Consider the following 17,282-nt stretch of genomic DNA (forward strand, 5'->3'; position numbering starts at 1 on the left):
ACACGCGCACAGGGCTTTTTCTCCACAGCGCTCGATGCCGAAAACGGTGCCGCAGCGGCTCTTGGCGATTGCGCCTGAGCAGACAGGCTGTGTCCACTTGGCACAAGAAAGCGCTGAAGCACTGGATACGCTCATCTGCAAATATAGTGCTGCGCTGCGGTACGGGCGTGCAATCCAGTCTGGGAAGATCCGGCCACGCGACGCTACGGAAGAAGGAGGTCAAGCGTTGAAAAAGATCAAGCTCGAGTATCCGACGTGTGCAGTGTGCAGTATTGATTTGCGTAGGCCGTACATATGCATGGACTGTGCGTACATTGCGTGTTTTTTTCGCGATCCTATCTCCGACACCGGCGCGCTGCCCGAATCGGCACAGGGCGATGGTGAAGAAGAGGGCACTTCCCACATTGGGCTGCATCTTGCCGAGGAAGCGCATTCGTATGCCTGTGATTTTTTGCATGGCACTTTGTTTTGCTCAGCATGCGATGATGTCGTGTACGACCCCCGGTTTGAGTATATATATCGAAGAGAAATTGGGCGCTCGCTGGTGCGGCAGCCAAACGAGGCGGCTATGGACGCACTGATGGAGAATGATGCATTCGCTTCCAATGGGAAAAGACTGGCTTCAATTTGCCGTACGCCACGCGGATTGCGGAATATGGGCGCGACGTGTTTCTTGAACGTAATCCTTCAATCCTTCCTCTACAACCCACTCTTGCGCAACTACTTTTTAAGCGATCGGCACAATGCAGCACTGTGTGCCATTGGAAAAGACTGCCTGGCGTGTGAGATGGACAAACTGTTTGCCGAATTTTTCTCGCAGTCCGACGGCAAAGGGCCACATGGACCCACCTCTTTCTTGTACGCCATTTGGATGGACAGCAGTTCGGCAGAACTTTCGCAGTCGGGCCAACACGACGCACATGAGATGTTTATCAGTGCCTTGAATGGAATTCACAACGCGCTCACACAGCATGCCATGGATCGTGGGCGGCTGCCGCACTTTCCCATCGATGCTCCGGACGCCAATGAACAGCTGTACCAGCGGTCCGACCGTTCGCTCGGCACCAGGGAAAAGCAGCTTGACCACGGCGAGGGCTGTCCATGTGTAATTCACCGCACCTTCTGTGGTGTGCTGCAAAGCTCTGTCACATGCTTACGCTGCGCCAAAGTAACACACACACGCGAGCCGTTTCTGGACCTTAGCTTGGACGTGCGCGCAAACGCGTTGGGCACGGTGGAGGAGAGCGAATTGAAAAAGAGGTCTGCCAAGAAGGACGACAAAAAGACGCGTGCAGTGCCGCCCAAGACAGAAACACAAAACTTGCTTTCCTGTCTCGTTCGTTATTGCTCGCCAGAGCACCTCGCCGAAGCGTCGTACCGGTGCAGCGTATGCCGACACAGCTCGCGTGCGGTAAAACAGCTTGCATTGCTGCACCTTCCACCCGTTTTGTGCATCCAACTAAAACGATTTGAGCACAGCACAGCGGCGACCAAAGTTGACGATCATGTCCAATTCCCGCTCCAGCTTGACATTCGCGAGTGTTGCCTTGTCTCGCAGAAAGAAACCAACGGTGCTCCCGCCAAGGACCCTGTTGCATTCGTCTACGATTTATTCACAGTTGTCGTGCACGAAGGAACGCTCAGCTCGGGTCATTATACCAATTACTCCAGATGGAAGCAGCAATGGTACCGCTTTGACGATGACAAGGTAGCACCTGCGACCATTGCTCAGGTATTACAAGCGCGTGCGTACCAACTGTTCTACGTGCGCCAAAGCCTGCACAACCAAGCGAATCATGGAATTCATGTATAGAATTCACAAGCACCTCAGGGTAACGTCATTAGAAAAAACTATACAAATTCGTTATTAAGAACTAGGAAACGCTTTCTGCTCAATCCATTGCACTATTCGGTCCAGCGCTTGGCCTCGCTCGGGCTCGAACCAAGAAAAAAGAGGAAATACATGAATGCCTGTTTTGCATTCATCTAAGGCCACATCGCGGTCTTCCAACGCAGGATTGTCGTATCCTTGTACTTCGTTCAAGGTTTGGCGGTTGAGCGCATGGTGGGAGCGAGGAAAGTTGTCCCGCCAAGTGTACTCGTGCAGATCGCCTCCTTCGCTCGTTCGATCGCCAGTGTACTCGGGGCGGCCACGATGTGTACCCTGGGCCATACGATGCGCTAAAGTAACGTGTTGCTCCGTATTGAGCTCCGAGTTGCCCGTCAAAATATAAACATGCTCCGGGAAGCCAAGGAAGCCCCAAAATGGAGGTTTTGCACCGTGTTCGGAGTCAAGGTGAAGGGAGACTGGAGAGATGTATGGGTTCAAGTAGGCTTCGCGCGCGGGAAGTGCGCCCAGCAGCGCACTCACAGCGGTATTCCGGTATTTGGAAGAAGAGTCGATAATGTCGCTGGCCTTGTTCATAACCGTAGACGAAAAAGAATTAGGGGCGTGCAGAGGGCCACTGTGCGAGCGAGACACATCACACCAAGGAGAAATGAGCAAGAGGAAGCCGGGCATCGGCGCGACTTTTTCGTCGCGTAAATATCGGCACAATGCAAGCGCTAGGTTCCCTCCAGAACTATCGCCCGTGAAAATGACATTTTTGGGCGCAAAGCCACACGTCCGCGTCAGGTACAAGTAGCCGACAAGCGCATCCACAAGTGCAGCAGGATAACTTCCGTGCGTGTGGTCGGTATGGTTTGCCAATCGATACTCGAGCGTAAATGCACGCTGCAATAAGACTTTTGCTGATTCGTCCTTGGCAATACGCTGCAAAATACCCATATCCATCGCTGCCGTCTGGCTGTTTTCGTGGCTTGTACCCATCCAGTAGGCGCCTCCATGTAAGTGGTACAGTACAAACTCGTTTTCCCTAGGCGGCGTGGATATGGTGATATGCGTTCCTGGTGTGCTAAACCAGTATCCACTAATACGTTTTGAAGACACGCCCTGCAATCTCATGGCCCGCAACAGCTCGCCACGAATATCGCTACACTCTTTAGAGGGGTGAGCAGCAACCCCAACATTTATATGATCTTTCGGTTCAAGCCATACAAACTCGCTCTTTTCCAGCTTGGGAGGCGTGGTGGGAGGTTGCTTAGTGAGAATCACGCGCGTGTTGCAAATATACACAATACAGCTGCGGAAAAAGCTCACCATCATGGACCGTTTCCAGGACCAATCTGGATTTCCGCGGTTCGAGCGGAACATTTGGACGATCGCCTGAAAAGGAAGATAAATGAGGGCGGTGATTAGGATAAAGTAGACCGTGTACAGCGCCTTGAGCGGCTGGTATGCCCAAACGGGTGGCTTGAGATCAAACTCGGACATGCACCCACGGCCCTGGTTGGGAAAGTCGATTGAAGGCACAAAAGAAGGGCGCCGTATCCCTGAAACAAGCAGAGATGCTTGTTTTGGTAAAAGAGAAATGGAAGGGGGGAATATTTGGCGCGGAGCTTGTTCAGTCGGCGACGACACCGTTGTGTTAGAGTGCATCCGCTCCATCGACTCCCCAAACTCTACCCCGCCTACCGACACCTTATCGCTCAATGGTTCCACCATTGGGTATTCCCCATTCGAGCAGGTGACTTCAACAATGGGTACTGGCACCGCGTTTGCGTCCATAAGCACTTGGGCGCGAAGGCGGAAATGAACGGTGGAGATGAATAAACAGGAGTGGGCCAGCAGGACATGAGGCCACCTTGTTCAAAGTGGAGGTGCACTTGGCGCAATTAAAATTCGTAATTACACGAGGCTGTCTATAAATGGCGCTTGAGGCACCGCCTCATCCCATGGCCCACGCATCTCGCGCTTCCACCGCTGTGACTTGCGCATCCATAAAGGACAAAATATAGAGAGAAACCCAATAGTACCTGGCATTAGTATCAGCGCGACAAATCGGCTCAAAGGCAGCATGGTCATGATGCTTGCCGCGCCGAATAGTAATGTTAGGGGGAGCACTGCCCAGGGTATGAGATGCCCATCGCGCATTTTCAACTTGCCAAGCCCCGCATAAATGCGCTGAATGAGCAGTGGCATAATGGCAAAAAGCTGAAGTGCCACTAAGAGCAGCGCAAATACGTCCACATCCAGTTGCAAGCGGCTGGACAGGACAACACTGGCGCATATAGCCAAGTTCAAACTTAGTGTCGCCGAGAAGAGTGGGCGTGCTTTAGTCTCCGTCGAGTAGTCCGCAAGCGCAAAATGAAGACTGAATAGCACGGCTGCAAATGCCCAGATGCTGTCGCTGGTAGTTGCCTCGCTGAAGGTACGTAAAACCGGCGAGAGCGCATGCAATGCCAAGATAAGAACACTGAGACTGGGCACACTGTGCAGCAGTGATTCATATTGGGTATAAGAAGAATTGGTGGGGCACAAAAAACTTATGCATCCCAACAGGAAAGTGCTTAGAAGACTTCCCATCATGAGGACATGCGCCGAGATCGCTCTTTGATAAAGGTGCACAAACAATGCCACGAACAGCATGATCGTCATCAGCCGCTGCACAATGGCTAGCGACGACAACGCGATTGTCTCGAATCTGGGAAACTCTGCGGTGGCTAAGTTCGCGTAAGTATGGCTCTTAACTACACACCGTTCGTTCGCAGTTGGCTCAAAAATGAAGTATGTACATAATTATCAGAAAACGGCTGCTTGCGCCACAAAACCTTTTCCCACGGCGCGCCAGCAGCATCCATCCCAGCGAGGAGTCCCGCCTTGCGCAAAGGGCGTATCGCGCGACGCGTGCGTTATGCAAGGCAGTTATTCATGGGCCGGATACAGACAAATAAAGTACTCCACTAAAGCGACGTAAGGTGGGTGTTGTCATTGGATAGAATATTCGGCCGATGTAGCTGCCGCTTGCGTTGTTGTGATAGGCTCGTGGACGGGCATGGGCCTACAGTTTGACAAACCGACATTTTACTACTGGGGTGTTTAGCCAAGCTCGGGCTTTGCCCGAATTGGATTTACAGCATCGGGCGCACCGGCCAAGTTCCAGGTCTACTACTCTGGGTGCACTTTGTTTTGCCACTCGCACTCGCTTGCTGCTCGTCTGCTCGTCTGCTCCAGAATATGGTCTACATGTCGAGTGTAACACAAGGACCTATACCTATTGCTAAAAATGGCGATAGTTCGCACAAAGATGGCAACGATAGCGTGATGCTCACCCGCACGCCAGGGAGTGCGGGTAGCTATTTAGGCTTGAGCACCGGTATGGGCGGAAGCGGAAGTTTCCGGGAGGCGATGGCGATTTCTTTTGGGAAGGACGTTGCAGAGTATGTTGTGAACCTTGTGTGTTAATATGCAGCTTGCTGGAGTATTCGATCGGGAGGTTTTCCTCCAGTACTGACTCGGAGGCGACTGTCGCTGCGCCGTCCTCAGTTCGTTTGGAGTCCACATTCTGCCGCAACTTTTTCTGTTGCGGACGTGGACTGGATGACTTGCATGATTTGTTGCAACACTACGAGGAATGCCATGTGCGCTTCGAAGACGAAGACGAGGTGGGCACGTTGATGTCCGACGAGGAGATGGACGAGTCCAACATGGGTTCGAGTGAGACAACTGAAAACACAGGGTCTGCCGCTGGGACGCCACTGCATAGTCCTGTGCGTGCAAAGCTGCAAGACTTGAACAAGCGACCGCACCCGATTAACACAAATTTTGGCAACCAAACGCCGCTAGGCTCGGGCTCCTCGGACCATTTAGACTCGCCTAGTGCATTTGATACTTCGGTAACGCGATCACCGAGCGTATCTGAAAAGAAACGCGCGTTTGGACAGGCAAATATGTCGAGTGGAACGCCATCAAATCCGTTGTTCCGTGCTATGGTTGATGGAACCAGTCGCCATCCTTTTGGCGTCGCAAATGTATATACACCCGCATCACCCTTCTCCACGCCGGGCACATCGAGAGCGGGCACGCCGACATTAGACTCGGACAGCGAGACATTTTTTGGATGCTCTACGCAACCGAGCGTTTTTTCGAATTTATCACTTCGCAGCAACGCTGCTGAGGAGCACAATTTACCATCTTGTGCTCCACCAAATCTTTTTTTCCCCACGGCCAATGGCACTTCTTTGGCAAGGCCTGCGAAGCGCGAGCGTCTAAATTCGAATGGTACATCTGCGGGCATGACTCCTAATGCATCGTCGACATCAACGCAAGCTATGTCGCAGTCTTCCGCAGATATGAGTGCAACGGAGCACCGCCCATATAAGTGCCCAGCGCCTGGCTGCGACAAGGCGTACAAGCAGATGAATGGTCTCAAGTATCATCGGTTGCATGGCCACTGTAATCAAAACTTGCGCAATGTTAACAGTGGTTTGATTGATCCGTTGACGCCAGATGGCAGTAGATCATTACAAACGAGCACCCCACAGTTGAAGAAGACAATGTCGACAGAAAAAGAAGCTTCTGAACCTTTGCAAGCGACTGCTGCGAGGCCTGATACGGCCACGCGAGGTACCACGACGCCTGACCTGCGTGCTTTTGGTATTCAAACATCTGGAAATGTTTCGAATACAGCAAGCGGGACGCCATCGCTGGAATCCGAGTCGCCGCCGACGCCCACAAAGTCATGCGTTGCAGCAATTCAGCCTGAAAAGAGTTACGTGTGTCAGGTGGGGAATTGTGACAAGCGATATAAAAATTTGAACGGGTTACGCTACCATTACTTGCACTCTGGCTCGCATGGGCTTCTCGGCCTTCAGCTGCTGCATGCCAACGGCGGTGGCGCGAGTGCAAAAGCGGATAGCATTAGCGGACGCCCGCCCGTCTCTACTGAGACGCTTTCACGCGAGCAGATTGTACAGGCAGCTGCAGCTGCACAAGCGCTCCTCAACCAGCAAGCACAGGCACAATGTGCGAAAACTTCGACTATGGATGCGCAAAGTGCTGTGGGCGGATTTGCATCTGCGCTTTGCAGTCCGTCTGTGTCGCTAGCTAACACTGAAAAGCCAGCGCGGTAAAAGAATTTATATCTCTGGAGCGAGAGCTTCCGTGCGACATTATGTAGTAGTAGTAACGATTTCTGTTCCAATTGAGCGTGTATATCTTAATCTTCGCATTGAAATTAGGCCTGAACTTTGGAAGACACCACCTCGATCCAGTAGTTGTCGGGATCGAAGATAAAGGCAATTGACTTCATCTTCCCATCCGTGAGGCGCTTTTTGAACCGCACACCGAGCTTTTCAAAACGCGCACAGGCAGCCTCAATGTCATCCACAGTAATGGCGATGTGGCCAAATCCTTGCGGTTCCGTGTTGCCATTGTGGTACTGGAAATCAGGATCCTTCTCTGTGCCGTGGTTCCAGGTGAGCTCAAGAACACCTTGGCGCTGCCACAAAGGTACATCCTTTTGGTGTGGGTATGCCAAGAAGAACAAGGAAAAGTCGTCAAAATCGGACTTGTGAATAAGGTCCATCCCTAGCACATTCTGGTAAAAGGCCAGCGATTTTTCGGGGTCTTTCACACGAAGCATCGTGCTGGCATTAGCATAGTGGCACACAAAGTATTTACTGATTAAAGCGGAAGTTAGCGGTCTCTGTAAGTGTGTCAGTACTGCGGCGGGCTATACACACCAGAAGAAGGCATGGTGGCGGAAAATGGCTGGCACACGACCTTTGCACGGGCCTACAAAAAGCACCCACGTGGTTTAGCACTACAAACCCTACTTGTTCATGTCCAGGTTTTGAACTGCTTCTGTAGGCGGCGCCGGCGGCTTGCCTTGCTTTTTCTTGGGCTTGTAAGAAACACCATCCGCTTCCGCATTCTCCTTGGCCTCCTCCTCCGTCTTGGCTAGACCGCCATCCGATATAAGTACATAACGGGCAAACTTTGGATTGACTTTGGCCACTTTCTTCTTTTTTTCTTTGGGTTCGTCGTCGGGGTACGCGAGTGCCTTGATCTTGCGGAATGTCTCATCTTTCTCGTGCATATTCTGCACAGGAACAAGCAACGCCGAAAGAGCGTCGCCAACGGCCTTTTTCAAGTCAGACGGATGCACTTGTTGTTCCTTAAAGTCACGCTCGAGCTGCTCATAGGTATCATAGTACAGGCTTCCGCCATACTTTTCGGGGCGCGAGATATAGAAAAGGGTGCCGTCTGGTGCGTCTGAAGGAACCATCGGCTTCACCCATTCCTCGTCCAATGTCTCGCCCATTTGCACGGCTTCGTTCCGCACGCGCGAAATGGGCATGAGCACAGCGCGAATAAAAGCAAGCACACCATTGCCATCCACTTCGCCAGGCATGCAATAGGCACCCTTGATTTTTTTCGCAATATCTTCGGCGGAGTCAAGGAAGTCAATCTTGGAATCTGCATCAGAGGACGACATTTTGGAGCCATTCATGCCCGGAACCATTGCATTCATCAGGTGCGAGCGCTTGGAGTAGCCAAGCTTAGGCAAGTACTGTTCAGCAAACATAAAGATCTTGCGCTGATCAATTCCGCCAAACTGGAAATCGACATCCAGGTACTGCTCGTCGAGCGCTTGGAGTCCGGGGTACAAGAGGCCGCTAAGAAGCGGATTGGCAACTTGTTTCACCACTTCAGCGCCTGCTTTCTTTGCATCATGCTCTGTTACAAAAGCGGAAAGGCGGTACACGTCAAAATTGTATTGTTCCGAGAGCTGGTAAGAAGACCCAAGCACAAAATCAAGACTGTCTGTGGGCACGCCAATGGCTTTCATCACAGCAATCAAAATTTGGCGGTAGTATTCCGCACGGTGCTTTACCAGTTCAATAGGCGCTTTCATATTGTCCAGAAATGCGTGAATGTCTGCAAACAACACCTTGACTGTGACACCTGCACGCAAAAAGTCGGCAAGTTTGGTCAGCGGTACGAGATAGCCGACGTGCGGTCGACCTGTCGGCGCCGTGCCCCAATAGCATTTGACGTTGCGCTCGTGCTCCTCTAAAATTTTGAGAAGCGCATCGCCTCCAATGGTCTCTTCTATACCTCGAGTGATAAGCTCGTACTGCTTCTTTGGCGAAATACCCACCATGGTGCAGAAGAAGCGCTGCGGCTGTAGCTGACGCTCTTTCGATTAGCTAAGCATTTTGCTCACGGGGATTGCATGGCACAATGGCATGTATTTTACAAAGAGCCTATCTGTAACGCATCCGCCACAACTCTTCCATCGTGTACAGTTTCAGACGCTGTAGCGCGTTCCTCCGCTCCGGTCGAACAGGAAGCGCACAAATGCGACCTGCCCCACAGAAATGCCCACAATCGCAAGCATCTCTAGGATGCTGAAGCGTAGAATGCGTTGTTTCGTAAGCTCCACCAGACTAAATCCTTGGTTTTCGCGCATACGGAAAAAGCGAAGTGTCCGCTCAATCGCCGCCAGGTCGGAATCCAGCTTCGACATGGAGTTTTCAACCGGGGTGGATTTGTCTGCAAGAAGCGCCGCTTTTGTAATGGGAAGTTCTGAACGCGGCTCCGACTCCACTGTTATGTCGAAGTCAACCATCTTATCCTCTTTGGAGCTCCCTACATTGTCGAAGCAAAATGTGTATTCGCCAAACTCATTCGCCGTAAAGACAAAGTCTTCCTGCGAGGATTTTTTGCCTTCGAGAATGACCTTGTTGGATGGCGCTACAATTGAATAATCAATGTCAAAGTCGCCGCCTTCCTGAACAGCAAAGTAGAATCCAACCTTTTCGTGCACTTGGTCGACCCAGGAATAAAAGCAAGATTTCTTGTGTGGAATTATCTTTGTAGATAAAGACGCTGCCTGGGCACCCGGTATCACTAGCAGCGCAATGCACGCTACCAAGGCGAATACACACACATGCCCACGCTTTTGCATCTCGTGCCCGCTCATCAAAAGACGACGCACGACTAGACACGCTGTGCCTAATAAGCACGTGATTAAGCGGCTGCACCGCGGCGCTCGCATGTACGTACAGCGTTGCGTATGGTACAACTATTTATATAGTAGCATGATCATGAGATGCAATCTTGAGTGCGTGTGCGAGCTGCTCCAATGTTTGTGATGTGGACACACTCCATACCTCATATTCCGATCCTGGCAGGTCGAGTGTGTCGGCGGTGGGGCTTGGATTCATGCGAATGCCGTGGGGTTCTTTTTTCTGCTCGCGGAAGGCCAGCTCCTTACTGAGCTGATACGCGCATGCGCGACCGGGACCAACGCACACAAATCTATGCACATCATTTTCGATCAGCGTATTGATGGTTTTCATCCAGAGGACCGGTAAGGCAAGTGCTTTGCCCAAGTCTTCCCGGGTGCGTTCCACGTCATTGTGCACTTCGCCAGTCACAGATGACACACTGTGCATAGAAGAAGTATGTGGTGCAATCGGAATTTCATCTACCAGCGCCTTGTACGCTTTCGCTGCGTCAGCGACCATGGAAGTGTGAAAAGGACCCGCGACGGGAAGGTTGACCGCACGCGCGCCCAACTGTTTGAAACGCAGTCTATCGCACAAGTACGATACACCCACACGAGTGCCTGAGACAACAATTTGCAGCTGCGAGTTGATATTGGACACGGCGACAAACTCATCACACGCCACGCCAGGAATAGCGCCATTTCGTATTTCCGATTGCACCACCTCCACCTCCTGCAGCGCGTCATCCAAGCGTCCTGGACGCAGCACCACTGCACTCACTTGTGTTCCTTTCCAGTACGAAGATCTGCGCCCGTCGTTGCTCCTTTGTGTAGCGAGTGCGCCCACGACGCCCTCCTCTTCGCCCAGTAGCCGGTTTCCTTTCCCACTCGCTGCATTCGTAAAGCCCCACGTCTCGTACACGCTCTCGGGACGTGTGCATCCCTCGGGAAAAAGGACCGGGTTGTTTGCAAGAGAATTCATCACTTCCAGCCCCCGGTATCGAATCGCACGAATTGCGTCGTTAAAATGCATGGATTTAGCGATGACAAGTGCAGCATATTCACCAGTGCCGTGCCCTGCAACCCAGTCAATCTTTTCCTCCGCCAGGTTAATACCAAATTCTTCTTGCAACACTGTCAGAAGTGCCATTGTGCATGTAAAGATAGCAGGCTTGGCATTCTCTGCGCTTGTCAGCTGCAGTTGATCACCGCGAAAGACCAGGTCGAGGAACCAGCCCTGGTGCAATGGCATGTCCTTGTTCAATTTCTTCTCCAATGCAGTCCCTACCAGGAGCTGTTTTTCGAACTTCTCACGAGACGCGCCAGGTTGAAACGCGTCGCCCCCATCGACTGGTTGGCCCTTTATAAAAGCAGTCAGTGTTTTCTCTGCCTGGTGCCAGACGCGTCGGGCAGATGGATACAAATTGTACAGGTCCTCAGACATGCTTACATACTGGGATCCCTGGCCAGGAAGTATCAGGGCGGTTTTCATTTGCCGCATTTCCCTGCCTTTGTACCCTTCGCCCGTGCCGGCAGCATTCACACCGCCCAGCGGCGGCGCAACACCGGACGCAACCCATGATGAAGCATTGAAAGATGAAGAGGGCTGCGAGAATGTGCGCTGCTCAGGAAGCCGTGCGCCTGGGGACTGGTGCTCGTTTCGTCGCTGCCGTCGCCTTAGTAACTCTTTCGCCTTCTTCTCGTCACCTGACCAATCCGCGTTGGTTTCAGCGTCACCCGCAGCACTGCCATAGTGGCGAGCCTGTGCAGCTGACCTGAAGTACGGTAGTCGGATGAGATGCCGACAAAATAGCCTCATGGCGGCACAAGCGAAGTAAATCAGTTAAAATGGCACGCATTAGTAGCCCGCAAACAGACCCAATCACACGTGCGAAATTGGGCTGCGTCTGTGGAGGTTGCTGCGTTGGTTGCCGCCGGAGGATGCATGCGCAAGGCACGGTCCCTTCCAAGGATGCATTCGTATGCATCGCTTCTATGTTCCTCGGTATGAGCATGCTTGCGCCATTTAATACGCTTGTTACATCTATGCAATACTTCCGTGATGCATTCGAGCCCGCATCAGGTCTCTTTACATCGTTCAGCAGTGGCGTAATGAGTGTTTTTAACGCGACCTCGCTCGTCTGTGCGGTGATCGCGACCATGCAAGGGAACCGACCACATGCAAGTCCGATTCGGCGAATTTTGTATTCATTGTATGCGACGCTCATTGTGTTCTTCATATTGGCATGCTCGATATTTCTGCGTGGAAAAGTGCCCGTGCATCATGCTGTCCTTTACTACGTGTTTCTTCTTGCCTGCTCTATGATCTTGGCAATCTCCACAACGTATATGCAAAGCGCAATAATGGTTCTTTGCACGCATTTGTCCACGGACGGCAAGATTGTGGGATATGCGCTCATGGGCCAAGCATTGCAAGGTTTGCTAGGAAGTGTGATCAACTTTTTCTCTACTGCCGCCATGGTGAATACGCGTGGTGTTAGCACGGATGAACCAGGTACATACGTGATTGAAAATGAGCGCGCTGCGTTGGTCGTGTTTATCTCCGCCTTTGCGCTGCAGATCGCCACGCTTCTATTGTTCCGACGCATGGCGACGATCCCCTCTGTGGAAGAGCGCATCAAGCATTGGATTGATACGGATCTTCCATCGCATGCAGCCGCATTGGAAGGTACAGATAAGCGTGCGATGCACAAATTGATCCAGGTACAAAAGAAAATTATTCCTTGGTCCATTAGCATGGTCTCTATTTTTGTGGTGACACTCGGAGTATACCCCAGCCTGACGACCATGGTGCAACCGCAAATGCCGGCCGGAAATACACTATTACAAAATTCAAATGTCTTCATTGCGTTGCATATCGTCATGCTGAACGTAGGTGATCTACTTGGCCGCCGTATACCGCTGCTCTCCTCTAAGCTTCTCGTACGAGACGGATTTGTGTCGCTGGCGGGTGCAGCAAGCCGTATTGTTTTTATCCCTATGTTTCTCTGCTGCAATATCGTTCACGCGAATGGGACACCAAAGCACAAGCATCCATTTTCTGACGAAATATTTTTCCTACTAACATTGTTGCTCGGTGCAACAATGGGCGCCATTTCTACGTCGATATTTGTGTCGGGGCCAAGAACAAGCACAAGATATGCTCATGTCAGCTTGGAGTCTACTGAGCTCTTAGGAGAAAGAGACACGTCAGGGGAAGAAGACGCGTCGATCGCGTCCTTGCTTCTCTCGTTTTGGCTTATAGTTGGGCTCACACTCGGCAGCTGCTTCAGCTTCCTTATCGTCAAGTTCGCATAGCTCTATCACCGGGTGTATCCATAATATCATGTAACGCTTTTTATTCGTTTGATACGCAATAAATCTATTCGTCGCCGTACCCCTTGACCTCAGCCCGTGGTCTGTTGGGGATAGGATACGTGATGGGGATACGTTTAGCAGGCTTCCAGCCATATGACTTGCGAATGGGAGGGACTGTCAATACCAAAAGGGGTCCTGTGTGGTCAGGAAACACGCACTCGTGCTGTACGCACCGACACTGCCGACGAGCAGCGCATAAAAAACAATGGGTCGCTCATGAGCCGATGCGCGCTGCAAATAAGAGTTAGCCTCCAGAAGGCACACAGAAATTTTGGCACATACCAGATAGCTAAATGCGTTCACGAATGGTCGGGTCAACATCGACATGGTGCACTCCAGGTTGTGAGCAACAGGTATCGTCAGCAGGAATACGATGGCGCAAATTGGCCAGTGTCCAAATACACACGTGGGCGCCTCGTGGCTCAAATCGGTTTTTCCCGCCCTCCCTCAATCACAACTAATATCTAGGCATCTGACAAGGTCTTAGTCGCTGAAGTTTTCATTACGGGTGCTTAGACAAACGTCGCTATCTAAGTGAATGGCTCTTGTGCTGCAAAATCTTTTTTTGCTTTACACGCATAATATTCGTTTGAACTGCTCTTTATCTGACAAAAACTTTGAAGACTGACGCGTTTCCTAGAGCAGCAACGCGTTGTTTTCCACTATGGAATCCCCACGCGTGGATACGCTGGCGATGTCATTCTCCGAGTTTCAAGAAGCCGATTCTAGCGGACTCGGCACTTTTTCTATGGGTGAGTCTTTTGACTCATTTACCTCGACGCCGCGTGCGCTCTACTCAGGCGTATTTGAGGACCGAGGACCTTCGCCCGAGCCGGATGCGAATCTTCAGCCACCGGGCACTAACCTGCTCGGAAAGATGGTACCGTTCCAGTGTAATCTGCACCCCGACGATCTGGGCGGTGCATTTGACAGTTGCTCCAGTACTACTAGCACAAGCAGCTTGGCGAGCATTGCAAAACCGAACGCTAGTGGAACGTCGTACTCTTATACTGCACCGTCAAAGTTGACTAGCAGTGCAGATTCAGAAGACGAATATGGCGAACTTTATTGGAATGCAGTCGTTGGCTCACCTGAAACGCTTGCACAAGCCACCCCGCCAGAACAGCAATCAAGCGGTACCACATCGCATAGGAGAGATTGCGAGCAGACGAAATCTCTTTCGCCCTGCATCTCTATTGATGCTCTTTCCAAACAGGCCAATCGGAACTTAATGCATGAGCCGGAGCTTGCCTCGTCGACTAATGTGCTGCAGAGCGCGAGCACCTCCCTTCCCAAAGCCAGTATACCAAAGCAGTTGCTCCCAAGCCACAGCCATCCCATGTATATGACGTCCCCCCATGCGACGATGCCTATGGCCACTGGCATGTCGCAGTCTATGGCACTGCATAACCAGAATGCGCTTGGGAACATTGGCCTGCGAGGTATACGTAGCACACCGGGTTTTGCCATGTTTGTGGACCCCCATGTCACCAAGAAGGAAAGTGTTGCGGAAGCTGCGACGCTCCCTTGGAACCTGACCCCAGCTATGGCGGCGACCTCTATTCAATCGCCCGAGTTTTCACCTCCGACCAGCCCGCCGTCCTCGTCTTTGAAACGCCGAGGACGCACATCTATCTCACGCATGCCGCGAAAGGCGCAAAGCACGCCTTTGTTTGAGCGTGGTCCGCAAAACATGAAAGAGATTTCGTCCATGCCTACCACACCGCGCGGACTTCCGCCGAAAGGCCTGCGAAAGCTTGCGAGCAACAAGCGCATTGCCACTTCGTACTCGAATAGCGGTGCATTGCAAACACTACAGTCTGAGCCATCCACGCCGTTGCATCTGCGGGCGCGAGGCTCTGCTACCGCACTACACGAGGCAAATGCGCTGCACTCTGTTGCGCCCAAAAGTGTGCCTGCCGTGCCGCGCCGCCCAGTAGCGTTGAGCTTTGTGAATTACGGGATCGAGGATGCTGAGGAACTGTGTTCCGCTGTGGCACCCAGCGGCAGCTATAAGAGCGCGCTTCGAACGCTGCGCGCAACTGAAGACGCTAATCCAAATGATGATGAATGTAACTCAGCACAGGCACTGCGGCATACAGCGTCGTTAGACGCGACAACTCTGACCCCTCCATTGCCGCCTGCAGCGGAAATCAAGAGGCGGGAAACGATTGCAGTTTTGCGCGAACACGCAAGCATGCATGCAGAATAATGAATGTACCACAGTCACGATTTTATAACCCACGTAGATTGATCTGCTCGTTTGCCATTGCTATACATGCACAGCGTTTCGTCACGGACCAAAGTCCCAGAGATGGTATAGAAAATTGGGTAGCATCGAAGACAGTTCAGCTCAAGTCCGTCTTTTTTTGGGGAATGTCGAGGCCAACTGTCCGCGCCGTGGCTCGAATCCGTTCTTGCTCAGACATGCCATGAAGGGGATTGTACAATTTGAGCAGCATTCGCTGCTTCCGCTTGTTGCTTAGGTACAAGTCCACATCTGATAGCACTTGTCGTCGTACACTGTCCACAGTAGCAGGGAGCTCCTTGCCATCGGCCACGACCATGTTTACGAATGCCAAGAGCGGCGAGTGCACAACTTTTTGTGAATCGTCGGTGGGCAGCTGTTGTCAGCATTGGAGGTGTGTCAACGTACAGCAGTTCGCACTTCCTCCTCAATTTTTCTGCGCAGCTCAAGCAGAGGAGCGCGCGCGATTGCAACCGCCTCGAGCGATCCCATAGTAAAGAGCGCCGCTGCCGACGATTTCTGTGCAACAGACGACATGGTGGTGGGTTGGTGCAGCTAGAATTGCAAAATTGCCCTATTTAGCCACAGTGGAGTGTAACATATAGAAGACTACGGCATTGTACGTGGCAGCATCAAGCGTCTAAATCACTAATGCATTCCCATGCACCTTTCAAATTCTCTTTCCAGAGAGAAATCTTGCCGTCTCCGCAGCTAACGGCCAAGACATTTCCACTCACACTCCAGCTTACGCGCCAAACCGTGTCGGGGAATTTGCTGGGGTCCGCGGGGTTTGACTTGGGCTGCAGCGCCGTCTTGGTCCATGGTGCGCCTTGGCCATCCTGCGACCAGATGAAGACCGTACGATCCTGCGATGCAGTCGCCAAGTACAAGCGCGCAAGCCCGAGGTTAGGCGCGAAAGCCACATCGCGGACCCAGTCCGTGTGACCCAAGAGCTGGTCCACTTCCATGTATCGGTTCTGCTCATCGCTAAACTCCCAAATCTTCACCACGGCATCGCATCCTGCACTCGCAAAGCGACGGACAAGAGGTGCGGTTTCAGCCGCATCCTCCGTGGCCACAACGGCGGGCGCCCACGAGACGGCATTGCAGCCCGCTGGGTGTGCAGTAACAATATCACCGGACCACGAGCCATCCATGTTAAAGGTCAACACGGACACTTTGCCGTCCGAAGATGCGCAGGCGAGCGTAGCGCCAAGCTCGTGCGGGGCCCACGCAATCGCATTCACAGAGGCGGTGTGCAAAGCGTGATCCTTAATTCGCACCCAGTTGCTTGGAGGCGCGCCATATGTCTGTTGAACACCGCTCGACTCGTGCTTCCAAATGAACACTTTGCCGTCGTAGGCGGCGCTGGCAAGGATGGTGCCAAACGAGGGGTGTGCCCACGCAACCTGCCACACGGGCCCCTCGTGGCCAACAAGCGTTTCACCCGGTCCAGTAGCTGTACCTCCCTGCACTTCAAACACCTTAACCGTGCGGTCAGAGGAGCAAGTGGCAAGCTGACTGCCGTAAAAGTCTAACTGCGCGTCGTGCTACAACCGTTAGCGGACACGCGCGCATACGTACCACAGCATCTTCGTGAAAGGTCTCGACCGTCTTTGTATGGGACTTGACTCCATCGGATCCACCAAACGGCTGTACCGTTGCCTGGAGGGTAAGTTGTCTGATCCTGCACCTACCATGGCCGTTCGTGGAGATGCGCAACAAACGGGCGCTGCGCTGGAGTCGTAGTCACGTGCTCTCCACGCGGCGGCGTCCAAAAATGCGTGCCGCCCTTTTTT

The 17,282-nt window shown here is 52.3% G+C and overlaps 10 protein-coding genes across 10 annotated transcripts; 3 read left to right on the forward strand and 7 right to left on the reverse strand.

Annotated features, from left to right (window-relative positions):
* Positions 1 to 34: 34 nt before the first annotated feature.
* MVES1_002964 (ubiquitinyl hydrolase 1) lies at positions 35 to 1,813 on the forward strand (the record flags this gene model as incomplete). Its single annotated transcript, XM_056207783.1, has 1 exon — positions 35 to 1,813. One exon carries the CDS (start codon positions 35 to 37, stop codon positions 1,811 to 1,813), a length of 1,779 nt encoding a protein of 592 aa, XP_056063758.1.
* A 54-nt stretch (positions 1,814 to 1,867) lies between these two features.
* Positions 1,868 to 3,628, reverse strand: MVES1_002965 (uncharacterized protein; the record flags this gene model as incomplete). The annotated part of the gene is made up of 1 exon (XM_056207784.1): positions 1,868 to 3,628. One exon carries the CDS (start codon positions 3,626 to 3,628, stop codon positions 1,868 to 1,870), a length of 1,761 nt encoding a protein of 586 aa, XP_056063759.1.
* A 1,449-nt stretch (positions 3,629 to 5,077) lies between these two features.
* Positions 5,078 to 6,972, forward strand: SFP1 (Transcriptional regulator of ribosomal biogenesis proteins; the record flags this gene model as incomplete). Its single annotated transcript, XM_056207785.1, has 3 exons — positions 5,078 to 5,296; positions 5,473 to 5,797; positions 6,467 to 6,972. The coding sequence occupies 3 exons, from the start codon at positions 5,078 to 5,080 to the stop codon at positions 6,970 to 6,972; spliced, it is 1,050 nt and encodes a 349-aa protein (XP_056063760.1).
* A 104-nt stretch (positions 6,973 to 7,076) lies between these two features.
* GLO1 (lactoylglutathione lyase) lies at positions 7,077 to 7,484 on the reverse strand (the record flags this gene model as incomplete). Its single annotated transcript, XM_056207786.1, has 1 exon — positions 7,077 to 7,484. The coding sequence occupies one exon, from the start codon at positions 7,482 to 7,484 to the stop codon at positions 7,077 to 7,079; it is 408 nt and encodes a 135-aa protein (XP_056063761.1).
* Positions 7,485 to 7,673: 189 nt separating this feature from the next.
* On the reverse strand, positions 7,674 to 9,008 carry MVES1_002968 (tyrosine--tRNA ligase; the record flags this gene model as incomplete). The annotated part of the gene is made up of 1 exon (XM_056207787.1): positions 7,674 to 9,008. One exon carries the CDS (start codon positions 9,006 to 9,008, stop codon positions 7,674 to 7,676), a length of 1,335 nt encoding a protein of 444 aa, XP_056063762.1.
* A 147-nt stretch (positions 9,009 to 9,155) lies between these two features.
* Positions 9,156 to 9,830, reverse strand: MVES1_002969 (uncharacterized protein; the record flags this gene model as incomplete). Its single annotated transcript, XM_056207788.1, has 1 exon — positions 9,156 to 9,830. One exon carries the CDS (start codon positions 9,828 to 9,830, stop codon positions 9,156 to 9,158), a length of 675 nt encoding a protein of 224 aa, XP_056063763.1.
* A 106-nt stretch (positions 9,831 to 9,936) lies between these two features.
* MCT1 ([acyl-carrier-protein] S-malonyltransferase) lies at positions 9,937 to 11,609 on the reverse strand (the record flags this gene model as incomplete). The annotated part of the gene is made up of 2 exons (XM_056207789.1): positions 9,937 to 11,505; positions 11,604 to 11,609. The coding sequence occupies 2 exons, from the start codon at positions 11,607 to 11,609 to the stop codon at positions 9,937 to 9,939; spliced, it is 1,575 nt and encodes a 524-aa protein (XP_056063764.1).
* Positions 11,610 to 13,899: 2,290 nt separating this feature from the next.
* MVES1_002971 (uncharacterized protein) lies at positions 13,900 to 15,447 on the forward strand (the record flags this gene model as incomplete). The annotated part of the gene is made up of 1 exon (XM_056207790.1): positions 13,900 to 15,447. The coding sequence occupies one exon, from the start codon at positions 13,900 to 13,902 to the stop codon at positions 15,445 to 15,447; it is 1,548 nt and encodes a 515-aa protein (XP_056063765.1).
* A 136-nt stretch (positions 15,448 to 15,583) lies between these two features.
* Positions 15,584 to 16,020, reverse strand: MVES1_002972 (uncharacterized protein; the record flags this gene model as incomplete). The annotated part of the gene is made up of 2 exons (XM_056207791.1): positions 15,584 to 15,859; positions 15,892 to 16,020. 2 exons carry the CDS (start codon positions 16,018 to 16,020, stop codon positions 15,584 to 15,586), a joined length of 405 nt encoding a protein of 134 aa, XP_056063766.1.
* A 95-nt stretch (positions 16,021 to 16,115) lies between these two features.
* On the reverse strand, positions 16,116 to 17,183 carry SEC13 (GTPase-activating protein S13; the record flags this gene model as incomplete). Its single annotated transcript, XM_056207792.1, has 3 exons — positions 16,116 to 17,033; positions 17,068 to 17,148; positions 17,181 to 17,183. The coding sequence occupies 3 exons, from the start codon at positions 17,181 to 17,183 to the stop codon at positions 16,116 to 16,118; spliced, it is 1,002 nt and encodes a 333-aa protein (XP_056063767.1).
* Between the last annotated feature and the right edge of the window lie 99 nt (positions 17,184 to 17,282).

The sequence above is a fragment of the Malassezia vespertilionis genome, chromosome 6 (assembly GCF_029542925.1).
Source record: "Malassezia vespertilionis chromosome 6, complete sequence".
Taxonomy (NCBI): Eukaryota; Fungi; Basidiomycota; class Malasseziomycetes; order Malasseziales; family Malasseziaceae; genus Malassezia; species Malassezia vespertilionis.